The sequence below is a fragment of the Monodon monoceros genome, unplaced genomic scaffold (genome assembly GCF_005190385.1).
Source record: "Monodon monoceros isolate NGI ecotype Baffin Bay Population unplaced genomic scaffold, NGI_Narwhal_1 Super_Scaffold_1, whole genome shotgun sequence".
In the NCBI taxonomy this organism is placed as follows: Eukaryota; Metazoa; Chordata; class Mammalia; order Artiodactyla; family Monodontidae; genus Monodon; species Monodon monoceros.
The window spans coordinates 62,685,800-62,712,987 of record NW_021703765.1 but is presented as its reverse complement, the minus strand read 5'-3'; the positions used below and the strand labels follow the sequence as shown (position 1 = coordinate 62,712,987).

Sequence of the window (27,188 nt, the reverse complement as noted above, 5' to 3'; positions counted from 1 at the left end):
TAGTTCACTTTTTTAAAATCCACATGGAATTCGTTTTTAGAAGTGCCATGAGGTGTCTTATTCATTTCATAGTCACTTGGTACCTTTTCATTGACTAGTCTTGACTCCATATGATTCTGAACCCATTTCAAAAATCAAGTCTATATCAAAGGAACATGGTTTAATATGCCAAAATAAAAGATTTTTAGTTAAGTAGGTGGAATTATGTGTTTTAGTGCCTTTTAAAAATATTTTTCGGGCTTCCCTGGTGGCGCAGTGGTTAAGAATCCGCCTGCCAATGCAGGGGACATGGGTTCGAGCCCTGGGCTGGGAAGATCCCACATGCCACGGAGCAGCTAAGCATGTGCACCAGAACTACTTAGCCTGCGCTCTAGAGCCCGTGAGCCACAACTGCTGAAGCCCGTGCACCTAGAGCCCGTGCTCTGCAATAAGAGAAGCCACCGCAATGAGAAGCCCACGTGCAGCAACAAAGACCCAACTCAGCCAAAAATAAATAAAATTTTCTTTAATGTTGAGATTTTACACCACTTAGGATATTGAGGGAGAAATGCTATAGGCTCTGAAGAAAATTCCAGATATGAAGTTTCATAAATGTTCTGCTGGAATTGCAGGAAAATGAATATTAATTTCTGATTTAGTCGAGATTCTTCAAATAACTTGAAATAGAACTTTAGTTCCAAACTAGTATAAGCAAATAAGTACTTCCTTGGCTCACCTAAGTGAAAATTCCAGGGCCTTCTTACTTTTGAGCATGGCTCGATCCAGCCTTCTGCATGAGCCAGGTAGACAAAAGAGCTTTAAACTGCCATCCTAGCTTAGAACCCCAAAGCAAAGAAGCAGGCTTTTTTGGTGCCTTAAGCAGAAGACTCCTGGGACAAGCTCTGATTAGGCGGGCTTGGGTCCCAAGTCCATTCCTGTTACATCAGCTGCCCAGGTGATGGGGAATATTGGCCAGGCCTGGGTCACATGCCAGATCGGAATGAGTGGTAGGTAGTTTGACGAGGCCCACCTAACTCATATAGGGCGGGATGCAGCTGGAAGAGGGATTCTGTCCCCAGAAGCAGGAGGATGGGGTGCCAGGCATATGACCACCAGTGTCCACTGTACTCTTCTTTTTCTTTGGAGGAGATGGTGTCTTTTCTTAGGTACATACAGTCTTGGCTATTTGCCAGTCCATTGTGTCTCACTTTGCAATCTTGGTTCTTCAGACGTGTGTTATTGTGCAGTTTAAGGTACTGACCAACTGTACGGTGTTTTCAAGCCTTTAAGGAGGTGGGAGGATACCAGGAACTACAGCGTAAGTACATGGATGCTAAGCCCACCCTCATCTGTGAAGGAAACTGGACCGCCCAGCCGGAATGCTTCATTCCTCGTCTGGATTCTTTCCATATCTTCCGAGATCCCACCACTGGAGACATCCCCTGGCCTGGAGTCATCTTTGGCATCTCCACCCTCTCCTAGTACTACTGGTGCACTGACCAGGTAATCAAATGCGCTGCGCTGACGGGCCTGCGCTGGGGCCTGGGGGTTGGGGGTCTCTGCAGTCTCTGCAGCCACAGGCAGACTTCCCTCCCAGCCTTGTGTGATGCCCAAATGTAGTGCAGGACCACGTTCTGCCTGAAAGGGGTCTCTCGGGACTTCCCTGGTGGTCCAGTGATTAAGACTTCACCTTCCAATGCAGCGGGTGCGGCTTCGATCCCTGGTCAGGACGCTAAGATCCCACATGCCTCACGACCAAAAAACCAAAACATAGAACAGAAGCAATATTGTAACAAGGTCAATAAAGACTTTAAAAATGGTGCACATCAAAAAAATCTTTAAAAAAATAAAAGGGGTTCCCCCTCCAGTCCTGTCTATAACAGAGCACTTGTTTTCATTTTTTCCTCCCTCTCATTATCTACAAAGCACAATGTTTGCACATGAAAAATATGTCAGTTCTCCCAAATTGAGTCTAGAAATTAAATACCACTAATCGGTATTTCAGTTGGATTTTTTAAGGACTCAAGCTTATTCTAAAAATTATATGGCTCTCTATCAATGGTTGTTAATGAAATAAACCGTGAAATATTCATACAGTGGAAGGCCAATATAGAAATAAAATGGAAGTACAGCTACACACCATAGCATGGATGAATCTTTAAAGCATTATACCAAATAAAAGAATCTAAACACAGAAGACTAGGTGCTGTGTGATTACATTTATATAAAGCTTAACACAGGCAATGCTAAGTTATGTTGTTTAGGTATACACAATTACGTAGCAAAAAATTGTAAAGAAAAAGCAAGGAGGAAATAAAATAGTCATTAAAGCGATCATTTCTGAAGCAAGGGAGAGGGTTGAGGTTAAAAAGAGGCACATATAACGGTGTTGTTCACAATCATTAAAAAGTGGAAACAACCCAAATATCCACCAACGAATGAACGAATAAACAAAATGTGTATCCATGTGTTGGACTATTAGTCAGCCCTAAAAAGGAATGAAGTACAGATACATGCTACACCTTGGATGAACCTCGAAAACATTATGCTAGGTGAAAGAAGCCGGACACAGAAGGTCACCTATTGTATGATTCCTTTTATATGAAATATCCAGAACAGGCAAATCCATGGAGACAGAAATCCGATTAGTGCTTCCCAGGGGAGGAGGGATGGAGAGTGGCTGCTTCATGGGCCTGGGTGTTCTTCTGGGTGATGAAGAAGCTGTGATGCTGGAGAGAGGTGGATGTGATGCAACACTGGGGATGTACTAAATGGTACAGAATTGTTCACTTTAAAATGGTTAATTACATGTTATGTGAATTTCACCTCAATTGTTTGAAAGAGCCATAGAGAGAGGCTTCTGGGGTACCTCAATGTTGCTCCTCTTTTTTTAATTTTTTTTAATTTTGTTCCACCACCATCAGTGAGTTTTTTCATACATTTCTAAATCAGTTAGATTCTTTGTTGCATTCTGTATGCCAGCCTTTGAGTGTTGCACCTCTTGACTTGGTGTTTCCATGGTGCGCTCTGTAATGTGCTACACCATGTTCGTGTGTCATAGCACAATAAAAAGTGTTTAAACCTTTTGTGGAAGGAGAAGATGCCACAAATAGCTAACCCAAGTTTGAAAATGAAGAACAAAGGGGGAGAACTTGCCCGACCAGATATTTAAACTTTGACAAAGTCGCGGTAATACAAGCAGTTTGAAATTCCCAGGAATAGACATATAGAAACAGAACAGAATAAAGAGCTCAGAGACAGACTCATGTACTTATAGGAATTTAATATGTGTTCAAGGAGGCTCCACAAAGCAACAGCAGAGATACATACTCTTCGATGTTGTTAAAAAAAAAAAAAGAAACCAAAACCTAGCTTACTATTTGGAATAACAAAGCTTCATCCCCACCTAACACTTACACAGAAGTGGACTTCAGATGAATTAAAGACTTAAACGTGGACAGTAAACCTGTACTACAATAAGGCGAGGTAATGCTAGTGAATACTTTTGAGTTGGGGGGAGTGTAAATCATATCGGTTTGATCACATTACACATAAGGCCTTTTTAACAAAGATGCTCTAGACAAAGTTGATGGATGACGGGCTAGAGAAGAATATCAGACTGTTTATAATGAACAGGAGACTAATAGCAAATCCACAAGAAAAAGGAGCTCCAATAGCCATGCAGGCAAAAGATAATGAGAGACAATTTGTAGAAAAGGAAATGCAAACAAACATAAATGTTAACAAGCATATAACCCAGCGTTATCAGGGAAGTGCAATTTAAAACCACAATGAGACTGGCAAAAATTAGAAAGCTTGATGATGTCAACTGTTGAGGAGGACACGGATGTTCAGGAATCCTCTTGCATTTCTGGTGAGAGTGCAAACGGGGCATGTTTTCTGGAGGGTGATCTGGCAATGCTGAATAAAGTCAAATATATTGTACTCTGTGACCAATTGGTGATGTTCCTCAGAAACTACCCAAAACTCCTCATCCAAGTTCATAAGGGACCATATGTGAGGCCTTGATCACAGTGTTGATTGTGCTAGGTACTGAGGTGGGTAGATGAGATGGGAGTGGGGTGGGAGTGGGGGATACCACTGAGGGCTGCTGTGCATCCGTGAGAAGCCGTGGAGCCACCATACAAGGAGTGGCACTGATGGAGCTTTACCATGTGCTGAGCGGAGGACCAGGAAACAAGATGAGGCCCAGAGCCCAGCACGCGGGAGTGATCTGTAATGCAGCCACAGTGTTGTTATTTGTATTCTTCCCCTCTGCTTATTATGTGTGTAATTATGCTGCTTTATGTCAATGACAAGAGAAGTCTTCCTGTAAAAATTAGAAAACAGGGTGGAATCAAACCACCACAACCAAGAAGCCCTTCCATCAGAAATGATCAGTTAGACTTCAAACTCAAACTTCTGGAAATTATTCTTATTGAAATGTAAAACTGAGTAACTGTTAGAATAACAGATTAAACATAGCTGAAGGAAAAAAGTGGTAACCTAGAAGAGAGAACTGGAGAACTTGCCCAGAAAGCACAAAAATGGAAAGTGTGAAAGAGAGACAAAGTGACATGGAAGACAGCATTAAAATACATCCTATTGGAGTTCCAGGAGAAAAGGGGAGAAGCAGTATTTAAAGAGAAAGTGGCTGAGAATTTTTACAGCTGTTGAAAGAACAGGACTCATCAGATTCAGGAATCACAGTGAATCCCAAGCAAATCTACACAAAGTCACCTCCTGATGAAGTTTCAGAACATGAAAGCTGAAGAGGAGACTGAAAGCCACCTGAGAGAAAAGATCCCTTGTAGAAGAAGACAGGTACACCCCCAACAGACTGCTCAGCAGCAGCAGTGGAACCCAAGGGGGAGGAGTAAACTTTTCAAAGTACTGAGGAAAATGTCCAATTTCAGTTACGTGCCCAGCTAAGCACTACTCAAGCAAGGGCAAAATAAAGGCATAGCCTTCCCTAGAGACTGAATGACGTGCACACAGAAAAAGGAGGTCCTGGGGAGCAGGAGGGACAGTTAGAGGAGCCGGCCGGCACATGTGCAGGTCTGAAGCATTGGCTGAAAATCACCATAATTCTGCACACAGGACAGAGCTAAAATATCGGACCATAATTAGAGTTAAATGTGTTTGTGGACCTTAAATTGTTCAGAAGGGCACAGATACTGATTTACTTTAGACCTGAAGTTGTATCTGTGTTAAAATTTTAAGGGTAATTATTAAAAGCATAGAAGTAGAATCTCTAACTTCCTAACTAGTAAAGAAAATGATTTAAGAAAAAATTTTAATTGAAAAAGAGACAAACTGACCAAAGGAAAATTGTTTTCCTTTGGCCCACTACCATTTTTAAACAAGAATTCGTCCCTTGCCCCGCTTTGTAATATATGACAACCTACGAAAGTGCTTCGGGCTTTCTGCGTGGAATGATTTCATGCCCCTACGACTATCCTGTCCTCAGAATAAGAGTTGGCTTCTGGGGCTTCCCTGGTGGCGCAGTGGTTGAGCGTCTGCCTGCCGATGCAGGGGACACGGGTTCTTGCCCCGGTACGGGAGGATCCCACATGCCGCGGAGCGGCTGGGCCCGTGAGCCATGGCCGCTGAGCCTGCGCATCCGGAGCCTGTGCTCCGCAACGGGAGAGGCCATAACAGTGAGAGGCCCGTGTACCACCAAAAAAAAAAAAAAAGAGTTGGCTTCTGCTCTGGCCCTGTTCCTTCATCCCCTCCCTTAGAGACCATCTCTTCTGTGTGCAGAGCTAAGCAAAGACCAGGAAGTGCAGCCTGGCTGCCCACCTGCTCAGCAGAGACTCCCAGGCACCTAGAGGCTGTCAGCAGGATGCCCACAGGCCCACTGAGAAGCAATGCCTGCTTACATGAGGCAGGACCACCTTGGGGTTCTTCCTCCTATTAATAAATAATGCATTTGGGAAAGAAAGAAAGCATTAAAGAAGAACATGAAAATCCTACCTGTCAATCCTACCATCCCAGGATTAACCTCTATTGTCATGTTGGTTTATTTCTGTGGACTTTTTCTAGGTATAGAGTCGAGGTGTGTGTGCTATTGTATCCCGTGCCTTTTTGTTACTGTCACGCTATGAGCATTTTTCACATTATTTAAATATTCTTTGAGAACGTAATTTTAATGCATACAGAGTACTGCATTGTCTTGATGCACTGGACCATGTCTTTATGTTCTTTCTTAAGTGCTTCTCCATCTGCCCGCTACACCATTCTGCTCGGGCTGAGTGCACACCGCCTCTTACAGCAGGAGCACCGTGAAAGGGGGCGTGAAGCATCTCCCAGGAGACTTTGCATGTTAAGGTCTACACTGGTTAATTTCCACTTGGACAAGTGAAGCTGGTCCCAGTTCTAAACACTCATTTGTTACCGGGGACCAAGCTGTGCTTGGATTGTTGTCACAAGGGCAGAGACGGTCTGTGGCCTCTAGAAGGGAGTCTCATCCTTGCCAGGGGACAGCTTGTAAGCACTGTGCTGCTGTGATTGGTGTGCAGTGCTAGCAATGAGGCCAAGGTCAGGCCACCCTCCTCCCCTCTGGTAGCTGTGCACTGAGCAAAACGTGTGCATCGGTCACACATGCCTCCTCTGGCCCTGCATGCCCGGAGACACCAGGGTGATTGGGGTGAGCAGTGGGCACCCCCTCCGAGGGCACACCCTACTGCTACTGCAGGTCACAGTTGTCCTATCTGTGCCGAGGCAGCCTGGGCTTGATACCCTCTGAGAAAGCCCGCCCCTGCCCCCCCAACCTGTGTTTCCTCGGCAGATTTTTGTCCAGGGCTGCCTGGCAGGGAAGAGCATGTCTCATGTGAAAGGCGGCTGTGTCTTGTGTGGGTACCTGAAGCTGCTGCCCATGTTCAGCATAGTGATGCCAGGGATGATCAGCCGCGTCCTGTACACAGGTAATTCTTGCTCTGCTGTGTTCACACTGATCTTCTTCTCCTCTCTCAGGCATCTACATCTAGGGAGCATGGGGTTATCAGGTCTTCTGCTGGGGAGACTGCTGGGGTTGAGGTGCCCCGGATTGCTTTCTTGGGAGATCATGGATTTAGATTAGGGATGTGGCTGAGCAGAAGTCTGGCAGGGACCGTGGATGTAGGTGGCAAGAGAGGAATTGGAGAGAGACGAGTTCAGGCGGAGATGAGCCAGCAGACGCTTCCTGCGTGGCGTTGAGGCGTGGTCCATGGGGAGGTCAGCTGTTCCCCCTGCACTGCAGGCACTGTCCTACGGGCACTCCTGGGTGCCAGGCATCGTGCTCGGATGTGACCAATGCTGTCACTGCTCTCACAGCCCCAGGTGTGGCACGTCGATGGAACCCCCAAAGTGGGTCTAGCCCTGAGGCCCACGTTCTTTCTGTTAAGTGCTGTGAGAACGTCCCTGCTGCACTTAATTGAACTGTCATAATTTCGTGGATGTCCCTCATCCCCGTTTCAGCCTTGTTTTACTGCCTTTAGGTGTACTGCCTCTCCGTACCAGATTTGTTTATTCATTAAACCTTTATGGAGCACATACTCAGGTGGTGCGGCCACATGGCCAAAGCAGGCGGCTTCCACGGAGTCTTCTGCCTCAGTGCTTGACAAGGCCAAGCAGAGAGTGAAGGCTTTTTATTATGGAGCCACGTGCAGTAGACGTCTCTAACCCTAATCCGTCCTCAGTCTGCCTCTTTTTTAATCCTGATCCCTTTCCAGTTTCAACAGAGAGGAGCGCTCCGTTCCAACATCCCAGGTTTGGTCTTTGGCTGTCAGGCAGCCCTTTCTGGGGTCTCTTAGGTGGTGCCTCCTCGTAGGCTAGAAAATAGGCCTCTGTGCTCGATAGGACCCCAGAGTCGCCTGTGCTTGGCGGCCCTGCCTCCCCAGCCCCACTTCACCTCACAGCCCACCCCACCCACTGAGGAGGAAGGCTGGGCGAAACCGCCTGTCTCTTGGCCTCTAGAAGTGGCTGAGGGAGGAGCGAGAAGAGCGGGCCTCAGGAAGCCACACGCCCCCAGCTTCTGACCACCAGGTGAATAGAGTTGGTGGGCTGCCCTTGGGAGAGCCGTCAGGGTGGGGAGGGGCCCAGGACCACTTGTCCCCCATCCTCAGAAATGGCCAGACTCACAGACTGTTTATACACACTCATAGAGTGGTTTAGCACAAAAGCTCCCCACCTGCCCACATTCCTGGGAGAACACACCTTTCCAGTAACCCAAACGCTCCTGGTCCTAGATTCTGGGTCTCTCCCATGGCCAGAACCGGGGGCCAGACACCCGCACGGTGTGATTCTGCCAGTCAGGTTTTCCTTGGGGGCCACTGTATTAGTTGAGGCTCTTGAGTGAAAATGACGTGCACTTTTAGCTCCTCTTTCCTCCGAGCTGGTGTCCTCTCAGTCTGTCTGATGGCAGATGACCACCAGCAGCACCAGCCTTCCACCCTCCAGCCCAACGACCCCCAGAAAGAGTGTTTCCTTTTCGCCCTCCCAGCAGAAATCCCAGGGGAGTCCCGTGAGCTCACTTGGGTGACAGGGACCAGTCATTGTGGCCAAGGGGAAGGTGTTTCCAGAATGGCCAGGTGGCCCCTGGGCTCCTCCCAGACCATGCCGAAGGAGACTGAGGGCCTGCTCGCAGGGCAGGGGGAGGGAGAGCAGGCAGAGGAAAAGCTGCCCCCCTTAGTTTTCCTGACGTCCCCAGTGAAACCCCTTGCTCTCCATGTAAACCCAGGCCCTTCCTGCCTCTTCCTAGTCTACGTTGATTCATTGTTTTGGTTTTTTTCTCAGATGGTAAATTTTTATCTGTTATTTAAGCTCTTGAAGGCCTATCACATTCCCTCCTTTACTTCCCTTTGTCCAAATTTCTTCCCAAATACTCTGAAATAACACCCCTACGGGGCTAAGGGAGTAAGGTCATGAGTGGGCCACTCATCAGTGTATGGATGAATCATCGTTTGCTTTCCTGACACCTGGCTGGGATCATTGAAAGCCTTGTCGAGGTCACAGGGCTTGCTGTGGGTCAAGCAGTGAACTGGCAGAAGCACCGACCCGCTGACTCCTGGGGCCTGACCCCCAGCTCCTGACGCACGTGTGGGGTCACGAATTGGAGACGAAGAATCTGCCATCCACACACCATTCCTAATTTGCTTCCCGTTCCCTGAGCTCAGATTTTAGTGCTCAGGGGCCACATGCTGGTGTGACTCTTGTCTCTCTTTGCAGATAAAGTGGCGTGTGTTGTGCCTTCAGAGTGTGAAAAGTACTGTGGCGCCAGAACTGGCTGCAGCCCTCTCGCCTACCCCGTGCTGGTGGTGGAGCTGCTGCCCAGTGGTAAGAAGTGGAGCTGCCTCCAGGGCTGTGAGTGGACGGTCAAGAGTGAGGGCCCCGGTGGAAGCGTGGGCTGTGGGAGGGGCCCTCGGCATCCCGGGAGCCCTGCGGCCTCCTCTTCCTTTCTCTCTCTCTCTCTCTCTCTTTTTCTCTCTCCGTCTCTTTCTTTCTCTTTCTCTCTCGGGCACGCGCTCAGGCCCAGCCTCTGCTCACCCTTTGCATGGTCCCCTCCCTGCAGAACCCACGCCTCTGCTCCTCACTGCCGCAGATGGGCGCTCGGCGTTGTTCTAGTCTGTGGGGACGAAGAGGGGAGCAAGACCTCACCCTGCTCTCAAGGAGTTCAGTCCAGTGGGACAGGCAGGGACATGGCTTTCGTCTCACCCACTTCGCCACATCCCAGGGAAACGGGCAAACCAACAGTACAGTCTCTTTAAATTCCGTATTAGCTCTGAGGATAAATAGGCTAGCAATGTTGAGATATTCCCATAAAATACAATGTAGATAGACCTCAGCTGAGGGAAGCACCAACCATCCCCCAGTTCAGGAAGGGGGTTGCCCAGCACCCGGGGCTGCAGCCCAGGGCAGTGGGGCACTTGAAGCCAGGCCAATCCAAGAACTCTAGTCTTGGCCTGGCCTGAGTACCTGCTGAATACAGCGGGGCCTTCTGTGCCAGCCCTGTTACCCTCGGGCTCTCCCAGCTATGCATGGGAATCTCTCAGCAAAGCCGCTGCCGCCCAGTGGCCTTGCAGGTCAGAAGCCTAGACTGTTACGTTTACAGGTAACACTTGTTGAGAGCTTGCTCTGTGTTGGACATTGTGTTAACCCATCTTCTTACTGTATCGTAATCTTAACAACAGTCTGTGCAGTAGGTACTTTAATACCCACCTTACAGATGGGGACACTGAGGCACAAGGAGCCACATCATCTGTAAAAGGGGTCAGCACTGGTGTCCTTCTCACAGGGCTGTAGGGAGATCATCAGGCTGATGCCTGAAGAGGTGCTCCAGCTCCGAGTGAGCACTCACATTATTATATGAAGACAGCGGCCAGCTAGCAAGGCTCGTCACAGAGCAAGGGCAGCTATAATGCACTTGATCTATCTTAGATGGACTCCCACTCCAAACAAAATTTACTATGTGGGAATGTTCCTCAGGAGGCCTAGGGCGTCTCCTGGCACGGCCAGAGAGCTGGAGGCCCAGGAAGTGTTCTTTTTCTTCCAGGTGTTCGAGGCTTGATGGTGTCCGCACCCTGGGCCTCTCTCATGTCCTCCCTGACTTCTCTCTTCAGCGGCGCCAGTGCCGTGTTCACAATGGACATCTACGCCCAGATACAGCTGATGGCCACTGAAAATGAACTCATGCTAACAGGAAGGTGAAGGATTCCTCTAATCACATGAGTTACTGCCATCAATGAATCGATGCCCACAAATGTCATTATGTGAAAATGTAGGCTCTAATGCTGCATATAGAGTTATCTTGTTTATATACAGCATGGTGGTGTTTTGTTTGTTGCAGTTTTGCAGTGAAGATGTATTGCTTTTATTTTATTTATTTTTTTTATAAATTTATTTATTTTTGGCTGCGTTGGGTCTTCGTTGCTACGCATGGGCTTTCTCTAGTTGTGGCGAGCAGGGGCTACTCTTCATTGCGGTGCGCAGGCTTCTCATTGTGGTGGCTTCTCTTGTTGTGGAGCACAGACTCTAGGTGCGCGGGCTCAGTAGTTGTGGCTCACGGGTTCTAGAGCACAGGCTCCGTAGTTGTGGCACGTGAGCTTAGTTGCTCCACGGCATGTGGGATCTTCCTGGACCAGGGTTTGAACCCATGTCCCCTTCACTGGCAGGCAGATTCTTAACCACTGTGCCACCAGGGAAGTCCTGTATTGCTTTTATAATCACAAAGAAAATTGTTCCCATTTGGGAAAAAATTAAGTAATAATCACAATGATAACAGGTACATATTAATGTACCCCCCAAACTAGTCCTTGTGAGGAAGTGTATCTACATTATCTCGTTTTCTCTTTCAGTCCTCATGACAACCTTTAAAGGTAAGTTTTAGTTCTTATTCTCACTGTACAAATGGGGGGAGTGGCTCAGAGAAGGTAGTTGGTCTACCTGAGTCACATGGAAAGCGGATCTCATCCATCTCAGGGCCATGCCATTAACCAGGAGGCCTCACATGCTAGGCATAAGGCAGGGGATATGAATGTGTAAACACGTGGGCCTCATCCTCATTCTGTAGGGTTTCACACTGGCTGTCCGTGGACCACTTCCAGCCCGCACACTTTGAACTTGACCTACGTTACGCCTCAGATGCCTCCTTCATCCAGTAGCAAGGTACATACTGCTCACTGTCTTATCTGTCTAACCCCTGCAAATTGAGTTTGCTGTTACATTTTGATTAGCATTCCATTGTTTAAAAAGCACTTTTCTGAGAAACTTTAAGAAATAGGTACCGGTTTTATTTAAATTTTTATAGAACATAGGGGAAAAAGAGGAAGACTTAAATTCATTTCATAAAGCTCAGGATATTGATGCCAAAACTGAACAAATACAGCACAGGAAAAAATTAAAACTAAAGACTCATCTCACTTTTAAATACCAATGCAAAACTTGTAAATAAAATATTAGACACAAATCCAACAATATACTAAAAAAATGTTAAAAGAATGACATCTCATTACCAACTGTGATTGTTTTCCAGAAATACAAGGATGGTTCAATATTAGGAAATGTAGTAACATTACTCACCATATTAATAGATCAAAGAGAAAAATCATATATATCTATTCAGACGATGAAAAGGTATTTGGTAAAATGGGTACCTTTCAACATGACAAAACATATCTGTATCACCCTAAAAGCCAAGTCATGCCTAATGGAACTAGAAAGGAACAAGGCAAGAATGTCCCCCCTTACCGATATATTTATACTAATATATGTGTAAAATAAAATGTATATATAAGTAGACCTAAATAGATATTTCTCCAAAGAAGATATACAGATTGCCAACAAACACATGGAAGGATGCTCAACATCACTAATCATTAGAGAAATGCAAATCAAAACTACAATGAGGTATCACCTCACACTGGTCAGAATGGCCATCATCAAAAAATCCACAAACAATAAATGATGGAGAGGGTGTGGAGAAAAGGGAACCCTCTTGCACTGTTGGTGGGAATGTAAATTGATACAGCCACTATGGAAAACAATATGGAGGTTCCTTAAAAAACTAAAAATAGAACTACCATATGACCCAGCAATCCCACTGCTGGGCATATACACTGAGAAAACTATAATTCAAAAACGGATGTGTACCACAATGTTCATTGCAGCACTATTTAAATAGCCAGGGTATGGAAGCAACCTAAGTGTCCATGAACAGATGAATGGATGAAGAATATGTGGCACATATATATACAATGGAATATTATTCAGCCATAAAAAGAAACAAAACTGAGTTATTTGTAGTGAGGTGGATGGACCTAGAGTCTGTCATACAGAGTGAAGTAAGTCAGACAGAAAGAAAAAAGCAAATACCATATGCTAACACATATATATGGAATCTTTAAAAAAAATGGTTCTGATTAACCTAGCGGCAGGACAGGAATAAAGACGCAGACGTAGAGAATGAACTTGAGGACACGGGGTGAGGGAAGGGTGAGCTGGGACGAAGTGAGAGAGTAGCACTGACATATATACACTACCAAACGTAAATAGATAGCTAGTGGGAAGCAGCCGCATAGCACAGGGAGATCAGCCCGGTGCTTTGTGACCACCTAGAGGGGTGGGATAGGGAGGGTAGGAGGGAGGTGCAAGAGGGAGGGGATATGGGGACATATGTATACATATAGCTGATTCACTTTGTTATACAGCAGAAACTAACACAACATTGTAAAGCAATTATACTCCAATAAAGATGCTAAAAAAAAAAAAGTAGACCCACAGGTGAAGTTAGCAGACAAGGACTTTGAAATAACCTTGATTAATAGGTACAAGAAAATAGAGGGAAAGGTTTATAAAATAGATGAAAAGAATTGGGAAATTTTCCGGAGAATTAGAATTTATAAAAATAAGAAGGTCTAGAATTGAAAAATAAATATCTGAAATTAAGAACTCAATGGATTTGTTAGCAACTGATTGGCTGTAGCAGAAGACACTGTTAGTGGCTTGGAAATGAATTAGTCAACAATATCCAAACTAAAGCACACAGGAGAAAAGGAAGATACACGTGGAACACAGAAGAATAATATATATGTAATTGGAAATTTTATATATATATATATATATACGTATATATATATATATATATATATATACGTATATATATATATGTAACTGTAGAAGCAATTTGGAGAAGATAATGGCCAAGAATGTTCCAAATATCTGGACAACTATCCAGAGATTCAAGAAATTCCACAAATCGCAGGCAGGATAAATACAAAGGAGACCATACCCAGGCCACATGATAGTGAAACTGCTGGAGACTGGAGATAGAGAAGATCTTTAGAGCAGCCAGAAGAAAGTAAATCACATCACCTTCAAAAGAGCAGCAGAGAGACTGATAGTAGAAGTTTCAACAGAAACCGTAAAAGCCAGGAGGCAGTGGAGTGACATCTTCAAGTGCTAGAAAAACTGCCTACCTGGAATTCAATACCCATCGAAATAGCCTCCAGAGTGAAGGTGAAACAAACAGGTTTTCAGATAAATGCAGGTTGAGAGAATTTATTACAAAAGAATTTCACGATAAGAAATACTAAAGTATGTTCTTTAGGCTGCAGGAAAATTATCCAGATGGAAGAATTGACCTTCAGAGAAGGATGAAGAGCACCAGAAAGGGTAAGTATGTGGGAAATAGAAGTGAGTGAGTGTTGACGTAAATAAGAAAGACTGTCTATGGGATTAACAACATATGGAGGCAAAACATATGCCAGTAAAATCCCAGAGAGAATGAGAAGGGGCTAAATGGAGCTTAAGTATTCTCACGTTCTCTTGCTATTCGGGACGTGGTAAAAGTCAAAACTTGTACCAGACTGTGATATGTCAAGGATGCATGTAGTCTCTAGACTAAACAATATAAGAACAGTTCAAGAACGTTTAACAAGTTAATAAAAGTAAAATATGGGATAACTAATAAGTCAAAAGAATAAAAAGAACGTGAAAGGTAGGTTAACTGGAAAACAATAGGATAGCTCCTAAATATATCAGTAATTTCATGAAACAGAGATAGGTAGACTAAGTAGCTGAGTTAAAAGGTGAAGATTATCAGAGCTTTTTTTTTTTAACCAACTGTAATCTACGTAGAAGAGACACCTTCTTTCTTTTCCAGTTTTGTTGGGATAACATTGACATATAACATTGTCTAAGTTTCAGGTGTACAATAATGATTCAATATATGTACATATTGTGAAATGATCACCACAAGTTTAGTTGATATCTATCACCTCACATAATTATTTTTTTCTTGTGAAAAGAACTTTTAAGATTTACTCTCTTAAAAAAAAAAAAAAGATTTACTCTCTAAGCAACTTTCAAATATACAAATATACAATCCTGTGTTGTTAACTACAGGCACCATGCTGTACCTTATGTCCCCAGAACCTATTTATCTTATGACTGGAAGTTTGTACCTTTTGGCCACCTTCACCCATTCCCCCCACACCCATCCCCAGTCTGCTCTCTGTTTCTATGAATTCAGGGTTTTTTTAGATTCTACATATAAATGAGACCATACAATACTTGTCTTTCTCTGTCAGACTTATTTCACTTAGTATAATGCCCTAAAGATTGTCACAAAAGGGAGGATTTTTCTTTTTTGTGGCCGAACGATATTCCATTGTGTATATGTACCACATCTTCTTTATCCATTCATCTGTTAATGAACACTTTGGTTGTTTCTATGTCTTGGCTATTATAAATAGTGTAAAGGGCGTAGAGGTCTCTTCAAGATAGTGATCCTTGTTTCCTTTGGATATGTACCCAGAAGTGGAATTGCTGGATCATGTGGTAGTTCTGTTTTCAGTTTCTTGAGGAACCGTAACACCGTTTTCCACAGTGGCCACACCAGTGTACACTCCCACCAACAGTGCACAAGGGTTCCCTTTTCTCCACATCCTCACCAGCACTTGTTATCTTTTGTCTTTTTGATAATAGCCATTCTAACAGGTATGAAATGGTATCTCATTGTGATTTTGATTTGCATTTCCCTGATCAGTGATGTTGAGCACCTTTTCATGTACCTATTGGCCATTTGAATATCTTCTTTGGAAAAATGTCTATCAGGTCCTTTGTCCATTTTAAAAATTCTATTATTATTATTATGTTGTTGTTGTTATTAAAGTTGTCTGAGTTCCTTAGACAACTAAGGAACTATCAACCCTTTATCAGATGTGTGGTTTGCAAATATTTTCTCCCATTCTGTAGGTTGCCTTTTCATTTTGTTGATTGTTTCTTTGACTGTGTAGAAGCTTTCCAGTTTGATGTAGTCTCACTTGTTTATTTATTTATTTTTTTATAAATTTATTTATTTTATTTAACTTTTTTTTTGGTTGCATTTTGTCTTCGCTTGCATGCGGGTTTTCTCTAGTTGCTGAGAGTGGGGGCTACTCTTTGTTGCGGTGTGCGGGCTTCTCACTGTGGTGGCTTCTCTTGTTTCAGAGCACAGGCTCTAGGCGTGCGGGCTTTAGTAGTTGGGGCTCATGGGCTCTAGAGCTCAGGCTCAGTAGTTGTGGTGCACGGGTTTAGTTGCTCCGCAGCATGTGGGATCTTCCCGGACCAGGGCTCAAACCCACGTGCCCTGCATTGGCAGGCGGATTCTTAACCACTGAGCCACCAGGGAAGCCCTCACTTGCTTATTTTTGCTTCTGTTGCTTGGGATTTTGGTGTCATATCCAAAAAAAAAATCATTACCAAGACCAATATCAAGGAGCTTATCCCCTGTATTTTATTCTAGGAGTTTTATGGTTTCAGGTCTTATATTTAAATCTTTAATTCATTCTGAGTTGCGTTAAGATAGGGGTCTGGTTTCATCCTTTTGCATATGAACGTTCTATTTTCCCAGCACTATTTATTGAAAAGACTGTCTTTTCTTCATTGAGGTTTCTTGGCTCCCTTGTCAAATATTAGTTGACCATATATGTACGGCTTTATTTCTGGGCTTTAGATTCTGTTCCATTGGTTTATGTGTCTGTTTTTATGCCAGTACCATACTGTTTTGGTTACTATAGCTTTGTAATATAGTTCAAAATCAGTATGCGTGATGCTTCCAGATTTGTTCTTCTTTCTCAGGGTTACTTTGGCTATTTAGGATCTTTTGTGGTTCCAGATGAATTTTAGGATTATTTTTTTTGAATTCTGTAAACGATTCTTTTGGGAATTTGATAAGGGTTGCATTGAATCTATAGATGGCTTTAGGTAGTGTGGACATTTTAACAATATTAATTCGTCTGATCCATAAACACAAGATATCTTTCTATTTATTTGTGTTTTCTTCAATTTATTTTATCAATGTTTTATAGTTTTCAACGTAGAGACCTTTTATCTCCTTGGTTAAATTTATCCTAAGTATTTTATTGTTTTTGATGCTATCATAAATGGGGTTGTTTTCTTTATTTTTTTCAGATAATTCATTGTTAGCATAAAGAAACACTACTGATTTTTGTATGTTAGTTTTGTATCCTGAAACTTTATTGAAGAGAGACATCTTCTTTAAGATTGAGGAAGGCTTAAAGAAAACATGAGAAAATACATACCATGCAAATATGAACATAGATGCAGAAAATTTTAACAAAATATTAGCAAATCAGGTCCAGCAACATAGAATAATACACCATGACCATCTGGAGTTTATTCCAGGAATGCAAGCATAGTTTTTTATTCAAAAATCAATGTACTTGACCACATTAACTGAAAACGGGAGAAAATTATATAGTCATCTTAATAGATAAAAATCATTCAAAATTTTAATACCTATTTTTTAATCTTAGCAAATTAGAGAATTTAAAAGATCTTCTTTATTCAGACTTTTAAACATACATATTCTTTAAAACCTATAGCATTTATCATACTTACTGTTTATATTTGAAAATCTTTTCCCCTGAGATTGGGAACTAGACACATGCATCCACTATAGCCACTTTTCTTCAGCATTGTACTGGAGGTGCTACTCTGCAAAAAGGTGAAAAAGGAAACAAATGTCATAGGGATAGAAAGGGAAGAAATTAAATTGTCATGAAAGACTTCATAGACAAACCTAAAATTTTAAAGTGAATTTAACAAGACTGATAAAAGATCAAATACAAGAATTAATCATATTTTACACATTACACATTATACATATTACCATTTGTAGTGTCATTAAACCATATCAGATACCTAGGAATAAATCTCACAAAAGATATGAGAAAATTGCTGAAAATTACAAAGCATTGTCGAGAGAAATTAATGAGACCTAAGTATAGCAGGAATATACCATATCTGTGAATTAGAAGATTCAATAATGATATGTTTGTTCTCCCCATATTATTCTACATACTCAGAGTAATCCCAATCAAAATGCAGTAACTTTTTTGTATGCATGTAAAAATTGACAAACGAGTTCTAAAAGTAATATAGAAATGCGAAGAGCAGAGAATATCCAAAGCTATTCTTGAAGATGAACAAAGCTGGAGGATTTATGCTAACAGATACCAATATCTATTGTGAAGTGATACTAATTAGACAGTGTGGTTTTATTGCAGGGGTAGACAAATTAATGGAATAGAATATCAAAAACGGCGCACAGGTATACAGTCATCTAATTCATGACAAAGATTACAGTACAGTGCAGTGGGGAAGGTGGTAAGGGGAGAAGGAACGGTACTGGGTAATTTGGCTATTCCTGATAAAAAGAATATTGACTAACTCCCTTTACACAAAAATCCATTTCAGATGGACTGTGTATCTGAATGCAAAAGGTGAAACAATAAAGCTTTTATTTTTTTAAAAGTGGTCAGCATGACACCAGATTGCCAATCACATACCATGTGCATCAACAGTAGCTTTCTTAGCATGTCATTAATAAATTTTTGCATCATGTAGAATTGTGTTACGTATAAGAATGCAAATACCAACATCTGATTTATAACTTTTGGCTCATATTCTGTAATCCCCACATCTGTCAGGATTTGTGCCATCATCTGTGCATCTTTTGGCATGCTCTTAGGAGAAGCCATATTGCCAGGCTCCATGATAACTGGTGATCAGACTCCTCGAGCTAAATCACCCAATTAAAGTATTCCACCTAGTGCGGTGTACCAGTGAGTACCAATTCCTGGTGTAACAGCGAGCAGAATATTCAGGAGCATCCTCACTGCCATGGCTCCAAGCACCTCCCCAAATTTTACCTTATCCTTTCAGTATCTGTAGGATCTCTAGTAATGGTAATATGTGGGCGTGGAGGGGGTTCTTTTTCTCTTGAGTGAACTTGCCTAGGCATTTATCAATTTTAATAATTTTTCCAAAGAACTAACTTCGGGGCTTGTTGATTCCTCTGGTTTTTTTCCCCCATTGAATTCTATTTGTTTCCTTTTTTCTATTTACTTTGGATTTACTCTTCTTTTCTTTTCTTTTTTTTTTTTTAGCTTCTTAAATTGGAAATTCATATCACTTGTTTAAAACCTGTCTTATTTTTTACAATTACCACTTAAAACTATAAATTTCCCTTTAAGCTCTGCTTTAGCTGCATCCCACAAATTTTGATATGTTGTGTCTTCATTTTTAATCAGTTCAAAATATTTCCTAATTTCCTTGTGATTTATTTCTGTGTTCATAGATTATTTAGAAGTGTGCTGTTGGATTTTCAAGTATTTAGTACTTTCCTAACTATTTTATTGTTATTGATTTCTAATTTACTTCCACTGTGATCCAAAAACATACTCTATGAGATTTTAATCTTTTGAAATTTATTGATACTTTTGTATTCTTAATTTTTGTCTAGTTCCTCTGTTATATATATTATATATACTGTGTATATTATATACACAGAGGAGGTATTAAAAGCTTCATTTATGATTATGTAGTTGTCTGTTTCTGTCTTATAGTTCTTTCAGGTTTTTTTTTTACCTCTTATATATTCAAGTTCTGGGATTAGGTGCCCTTATGCTTGTTATGGTTTCCTGAGGAATTAACTTTTTCATCATTATGAAATGTCCCTTTTTATCTCTGATAATACTTCTCGTCTTGAGATTTACTTCATTACTGTTATAGATCACACCAGCTTTCTTATGCTTAGGGTTTATAACATCTTTTACTTTCAACCTGTAAATATATTTAAAATGAGTCCCTTGTAGAGCACATATAGTTGTATCTTGATTCTTTTAATCTAATCTGACAACCTCTGTCTTTATAATTTGAGCTCACTTGCATTTAGTGTAATCATTAATATGGCTGGAAATAGTTTTTATATTTTAATTTCTTTTTGTTGTTCTAGGCATTATAATAGGCATTATTAACCTACCTTAGTGTACTTAAAATTAATATTGTATCATTTTATGTAAAATGTAAGTACCTTGCAACACTATATGTCATTTTCCCCTTTCATCATTCATGTTATAGTTGTCATATATTTTACATCTACATCCATTATTAACCCCAGAATACAGTGATAGTGATATAATTTTTTGCCTTAAGCAGTCAACTGCCTTTTAAAGAAAATAAAATAAGAAAAAATATATATGTAGCATCTTATATTTTACTCTTTTGGTGCTCATCATTCCTTCTTTTAGGTGCAAGTTTCCATCTGTGTTATTTCCCTTCACCCTGAAGAATTTCAGTATGTCTTGTAATGCAGGTCTGTTAGTAACAGACTCTCTCAGTTTTTGTTTATTGGAAAATGTTTTTCTTTCATCTTTATTTATTTTTAAAATTTTTATTTATTTAATTTACTTATTTTGGGATGTGTTGGGTCTTCGTTGCTGCACGCAGGCTTTCTCTAGTTGCGGCGAGGTACACAGGCTTCTCACTGCGGTGGCTTCTGTTGTTGTGGAGCATGGGCTCTAGGTGCGCAGTCTTCAGTAGTTGTGGCACGCGAGCTCAGTAATTGTGGCTTGCAGGCTCTAGAGCACAGGCTCAGTAGTTGTGGCACATGGGTTTAGTTGCTCCGCGGCATGTGAGATCTTCCCAGACCAGGGCTCGAACCCGTGTCACCTGCGTTGGCAGGCAGATTCTTAACCCCTACACCACCAGGGAAGCCCTCATCTTTATTTTTGAAGGATACTTTTGCTGGATGTAGAATTCTGAGTTGACAGTATTTTTCTTTTACCACTTTAAAGTATGCTCTTCCATTCTCTTCTGTCCTCTTGTTTCTGATGAGAAGTCATCTATAATTCATAGTACTGCTCTCTGTATGTAATGTGTCTTTTTTCCTGGGCTTTCAAGATTTTCTCTTCATTTTTGGTTTTCAGCAGTTTTGTTATGGTGTGCTGACTGGGCTTTTCTGCACTTCTGAATCTGTAAATTAATGGTTTTCACCAAATATGGGAAATTGTTGACCATCTTTCTCTGCATATTTGTCTTCTGCATCCCTCATCTCTTTTTTTGTGACTCTACTTACACACATATTTGCTCTTTTGATATTGTTCCACAGATCATGAGGCGCTCTTTATTTAAAAAATTTTCCTCTGTGTTCTTCAGTTTAGAGTTCTATCAATCTCCCTTTAGGTTTATTGCCCCTTTCTCCTGCCATTTCCAATCTACTGTTAAAGCCAACCTGTGAATTTTTTGTTTCATATTTTGAACCAGAATTTCAGTTCTGGAATTTCTATTTGGTTCCTTTTTAAATTTTTTCTAGTATCCAGTTTCCTGTCATGATTTTGCATCTGTTCACTTATAACTATAATTTCCTTTAAGTCCTTTAACATAACTACAGTAGTTGCTTTGAAGTCCTTGTCTCCTAATTTTAATACCTGAGCCATCTTGGTGTCAGTTTCCATTGATTGCTTTTTTCTTGACTATGGGTTACATTTTCTTACTTCTCCACATGCCTAGAAAATTTTATTATATATTGAACATTGTAGATAACACATTATAGAAATTCTGGATCATGTTCCTCTGAAGAATATTGGTTTTTGTTCAAGCATGCAGGTAAATTACTAGTTGATCCCCTTAAAGTTGTGGAGGCCTGGTTTTTATACTTTGTTAGGGTGACTCTGTTTCAGTTTTGCTCTAGTCTTATAGCAAGTTCTTAGTCCTGGGAAATAGTCTCTGCTTCTAAGGCATGGACATTCAGGGGTTTTCAGTGAAAAGCCTGAGGTGGTTACCTGGCCCCTCTAACTTGATGAGATTCAAACTCCAATTTCTGTCTCCCCTGCTATAAGCAGGCAATGAAATCTTTGCTTAGCTTTTTCTGCCTTCCAGAAGTTGCTTGTTGGTGGACTATCTGGCAGTTCTTCCCCACATGCACAACCAAGGGTGTAAAGGGAGTTTACACAAATCTTTAAAATCAGGTGCCATACTAATCCATCTGAAATCTTTAGAAATGTGTTACCCCTGAAGAAATTAATATTTTCCAGGTATTATTTTTTTTTCTTTTTTTTTTTTTCTTTTTTTTTTTTTATCGTGGTGTGCGGGCCTCTCACTGTCATGGCCTCTCCCGTTGCGGAGCATAGGCTCCAGACGCGCAGGCTCAGTAGTTGTGGCTCACGGGCCTAGCCACTCTGTGGCATGTGGGATGTTCCCAGACCGGGGCACGAACCCGTGTCCCCTGCATTGGCAGGTGGATTCTTAACCACTGCGCCACCAGGGAAGCCCCAGGTATTATATATTTTAAGCACGACCATCCCAACACAGTCTCCAAATGTGATGAAAATCTACCCATGATCCAGTAACAGGCAAATGGACCCTCAGTTTTATTTGTCCAGAAGTTGAAGGGTTTTTGCCTGCAGCCCTATGGTCCTATTAATGTTTAGGGGTATGGCTATCTCCTCTGCCACACTTATGAATGGGCACTTGAATTTAACCTAAGGAATGATTAAAACTAGCTAATAGTTTACAGTTTGTAGATATTTTATTGGCAGGTAAAAAACCCATAAAACTGCCGTTGACTTTTGGTTTAACTTACAGGTTTTTTGTTATAATCTTACTTGCTGTCTCCATTGCATGGGTCCCTGCTATACAAGTGGCACACAGGGAACAACTATTTGAATACATGCAAGCAGTTTTAAGTTACCTGATGCCGCCCATTGCTGCCATCTTCCTGCTTGCCATATTTTGCAAGAGAATCCCTGAACAGGTAGGTGGGAGTTGGCATGGCCACGGCATGGCACAGTGTGAGGGCTTGCCTTCACATCATACCTGTCTTTGCAAAAGTTGCTCTGAGAGGGTCTCTTGTGCTTCAGGGGTTGACACCGTTGCATCATTTGCTTTCTGAGAGATGATTTACTCCTGGGCAGCTTTGGTCCGATCTCCCTCATGCTTGCAGGGGAAAGGCAAGCTCTGATTTGTTTTCTACCCTTTGCAATGTAATCCACTTTCGACGGTGCCATAGATGGTGCAAAATGTGTGGGATCCTCCTGCATGCTCATCTAGCCGCAGGAAGATATTCTTCTGTTGCCTCTGTGCATGGATGTTTCCTGCTCAGAGGTTTCAAACTCACAGGGGGATGTTCAGTCATGAGCTCCTACCGCCTTCCCTGCATGAAGACCATCTCCTCCAGCCACACTTAAAACTAAATAAAGATCCCAATTAATGGTTTGATCATTTCATCAGTAAGACTGAAAGCACAGTTTGCCAGAATATTTTCATTCATTATTTGAGTCACATCTTGACCTGTTTCTCCTAACAGCACTGAGCAGCTGGGCCTTGCATGAGTTCCGAGCATGGTGCCTCTGTGACCTGGCTCCTGCCTGCCTCTCAGCCCTGGCCCTCTCCATACACAGTCCCTAGGCCCCAGCTACTGCTAACCACTTGCAGTGCTGATTGCCTGTCTCATGCCTTTTCTGGCCCCTCTTCATTCCTGTGGACTCTTTGCTTTGCCATGAATATCTTTGTCCACCTCCATCTGGCTGGTGCTTTCTGCAGGCCCATGTCAGGTGTTCAATTCTCCAGACAAATCTGCTAGTGCTTCTTTCTCTGCCTAGCTCACCAGGACTCAATTGAGCACCGAGAATGGGGTGGGGGGCTGCTGGGCTCTGGAGATGCTCTTCTCTGTGCTCTCTTGGGAAGGGCAGGGGCAGAGGAGCAGGCAGTCAGGAGAACCTGCCTCCTACCGGCGATGGTCACCACCCTTGCAGTACTGGGGCCTATCACCAAGGGAAACTGGGGATCTTGTCCGTGGCTCTCCAGCTACCCCTGGTCCAAGGTTACAGCGTATTGTGGCTACCTTCCTTGACCTAGAGAACTTCTCCAGGCCTTCTCTCCCACCCTCATCTGGCTTCTGCTGCCCATCTGTTTCTAGATCTTCCCTTTTCTGCACGCCTCCTTCAATAAATGGGTCCTGTGGACCACACCTGTCCTTTGGTTTCAGCTCTTTCTCCAAAATGCTTCCCACATACTGTATCCTCTACCTCCTCCAACATTCAGCCACACCTGAGACAGGCTCCAGATGCAGCTCTAGGACCAAGATGAAGTCCTCACTCTTAAAGAGTGGACTGTCCAGTTGGAGGAGACGGATGATACCCAATGAGCAGATAAGATTTCTGAGAGTGGTGTAGTGCTGTTTAAAAGTCAAAAAGGATCATGGAGGTTAGCAGGGTAGGTGCTGGGGGCAGGGGGAGCACAAGGACATTAGCCAAGGTAGTGGGAGAAGATTTCTCCTAAGAAAGTGACCTCGAACCTGAATCCTGGAGGATGAGCCAGGAACACCAAGATCTAGATAGAGAACCAAGCAGAAAGAAGGGCAAGTACAAAGGCCTGGCTGAGAGCACAGTGGGCAGGCCTGACATGCAGGAAGAGGTCATGCTTAGTGGCTAGAGTAGACTGACCAGGGGAGAGGGCGGAGCCAGGTGAGGTCAGCTCGAGCAGATGAGACTTGCTTCTGAAGGCAGCCATGAGAAGCCACGGTGGTCTTCAGCAGAGTCGGGGCACTCCCTAATCCATGAAGAGATCACTCCGGCTTCTTGGACAGCGGGTGAGCAGGAGACCAGGTATGGATTCCACCTGTGTGAGAGAAGGTGTTAGATCGGGATTGAGGTGGTCGCTGTGGAGACGATGGGACGATTTGCTGATGGATTGGTGGTAGAGCAGAATGGAAGGAAAGGGGCCAGGGATGTCTCCTGCGGTTTCTGCCTGAGCTGCCAGGGCGATGGAGGTGCCCCTACAGCAACAGGCAAGACTGAGGTCTCTTTGGACACATTATGTTTGAGATGTGTCTTCACCGTCTAACTTAAAACTGTCTCCAGTATTTCCTAAGTTCTCTGATTGACCTAAGAGAGTGTCCATGCGTCTTCGGTCTGTGTTCAGCCCAAGAAGGTGTCATCTCCTCGCAGTGCTAAGACTCTGCTTCTGCAAGGCATGTGAAGCCCTTGTTATGCTGAGTTTAGCTGACCAGTTTAGACTGGTCAGGAGGCGAGGCTGAGGATGGCTTGTCTCATTCCCCGTCTTCCTCCCAGGTGACTCTCGGGGCTCCTTCTTTGGCAGGGTGCCTTCTGGAGGCTGACTGGTGGACTTCTGATTGGCTTCTGCCGCATGGTGTCCAAGTTTGCCTACGGGGCCTGGAGCTGCTCGACAAACAGCAGGTGCCCTCGGATCATCTGTGGCGTGCACTACCTCTACTTGCCGTCATCCTCTCCACCATCAGTCTTTTCACCGTCCTGGGGATCTCCTTGTTCACAGACCCGATTCCAGATAAACATGTGAGTGCTGCCATGAGGATGCTCAGGGGTCCACCGCAGTCCCAGTGTCCCTGTGAACCACAAGTTGGCTCTGCCAGCTTTGGAGAAAAGTGGCTGAATTCCTGCATTCTTTTTGAAAGCGGGGTGGGGGGGTGGGGGGGCAGAGGCTGGGGGTTGGGGGGTGACGGTTGGGTCAGAAATAGGCAAATAACCTCCTTGCCTTAAAAACTAAACTAAAAAGCTTTCCAACAGTCCTCTAATTACATATTCACTGAGAATGAGAAGTTTGGTTTTTAAAATACAAAATTTCCTTGAAGTGCTAAGGTTGCTAACCTCAGCGTGAATTAATGTTAATCAGGGCAGTCCCAGCTGCCACCCACCCAGAAGGGATTAAGCCAGCAGGAGGGGGGACAGTAATGCTGGCAGTGCTGTGGCTGGTGGCTGGGCACACCTCATTCTCCTTTCCCAGCCACTTCCCCCCTCCCAGGAGGCAGGTGTCAGTCACCCCAGTTGGAATATAAAAAGCCTGGGCTCAGAGAAGTCAAGTCACTTGTCCATGACACCAAAACTAGCCAGCAGCAGGACTGGGCCTGACCAGACTCCATCATGTCACCCACATGGGCATGGCCAGGAGGCTTAGCAGGACAGGGGCTTGGCTGAGCCGAAGAGCAGCAGGGAGGGTCCTAGGTGTCAGAGGTGAGGGCAGGAGGAGCTCAGAAGGGAGGCAGGTCTGTGAGACCCGTGTGCCCTGGGGTCTGGGTGAGAGCTGAGAACTTGGAAGGCCGCCTCCCCTCTGGCCACCTTTCTGCTCAGTAGTTCCTTTTGACCCATTCCTCTGTCACACACAGCCCCGTGGGATTGGGACGGAGCAAGTGGGGAGGACGGCCAGGAGTGCCCAGGACAGCTCGCCCACCACACGTCCCTGCCCTGCTCCCGGCACGTGGAGAAGCCGTGGGTGCTGGACCCAAGCTCCTGTCTCTCAGGGTCTTAATGGTTGACTTGTCTGACTTCTTTTCTGCTGCTCTTGTATTCTCAACTTTTTGGTCTTGCCCGCTTCTCAGGCAGCCACGTGCTTGAGTGCTTTTCCTGCCCAGCAGCACAGGTGCTCTGGAGAGGAGGGGAGGGAGGCAAAGGGGGAACCGTGCTTTCGGGTCAGTGTCTGTGCTGCACACTGGGCGCTACCAGGGGAAGCGGGACCACACTCAATCCCATGTTCTTCCTGCCCAGCGGCCTGGTCCACAGGGCTCGTCGTGTAATTGGGAAGGCAAATGCAGACGTACAGCATCACCAGGAAGCAACTCAAGGCTAAACCCAGTCTCTGTCACTGACACGGCAGCAGGTTCATTACTGATGTCTTAGTCCGAGAGGCGGGGCTTGGAGGGGCTGCTCAGTCACATCCCTGCTATGTTTGGGGGAGTGGGAGAGGTGGTGGTGCTGAGATTCAAATATACCGAAGCTGGTATAATAGATTAAAACCTGCTCCGGGAGAGACTTGGTGGAAATGTTCACTTACTTGTGCTTCTGCTGACCCCAACCCTCAAAAAAAGCAAAAAAAAAAAGCAACAGCAATTGGCTGGATTTTACTTCCCAAAGTCTCCATATGTGTTTTCAGGAAGAGAACAAAATAACAGACTAGAAGGGAAGGGATGCTCCCCTTCTGCATCTGCAAATGCCTTGCTGAGCTTGAGCGACTAAGCCTGGCTAGGGCCCAGGTCATCCGGGTACCCCAGGTGAACCAGGTCAGGCCTCCTCTGGGCTGCGTGAGTGCTCATCTCTGACAGCCAGGAGGGGCTCCTGGAAGGAAAGCAGAGTTCCCAGGTCTACCCTGCGGGCCCATCCACCAGAAGCAGCAGACCGGAGTGATGAGCAGCTTCTCCCACCCTGAAGGGCACAGCTTCCTAGACCCTCAGTTACTGGAAGAAGCCTTGAGCGTGTTGCCTCCTACCCTACCATCCAGCCCAAGACACTGAGGTCACCTTTGGGCAGCTGCACAACCACGCAGGACCAGAGCCAGCACTGAAATCCAGGGTTCCAAGGCGCCTTGCTTTCCCCACCCCATGCTCCTTCTGTCCCTTGTTGGAGTCTAACGACCCT

The 27,188-nt window shown here is 43.9% G+C and overlaps 1 protein-coding gene across 1 annotated transcript in view; it reads left to right on the top strand.

Moving 5' to 3' along the window:
- Positions 1-27,188, top strand: part of LOC114892867 (sodium/glucose cotransporter 1-like) — a 61,867-nt gene that overhangs the window by 31,854 nt on the left and 2,825 nt on the right. The window contains 7 exon segments of the mRNA XM_029218199.1: positions 1,262-1,482; positions 6,770-6,905; positions 9,187-9,294; positions 10,511-10,661; positions 22,387-22,555; positions 24,901-25,033; positions 25,036-25,115. Of these exon segments, the coding sequence (XP_029074032.1) occupies positions 1,262-1,482; positions 6,770-6,905; positions 9,187-9,294; positions 10,511-10,661; positions 22,387-22,555; positions 24,901-25,033; positions 25,036-25,115 (998 nt within the window).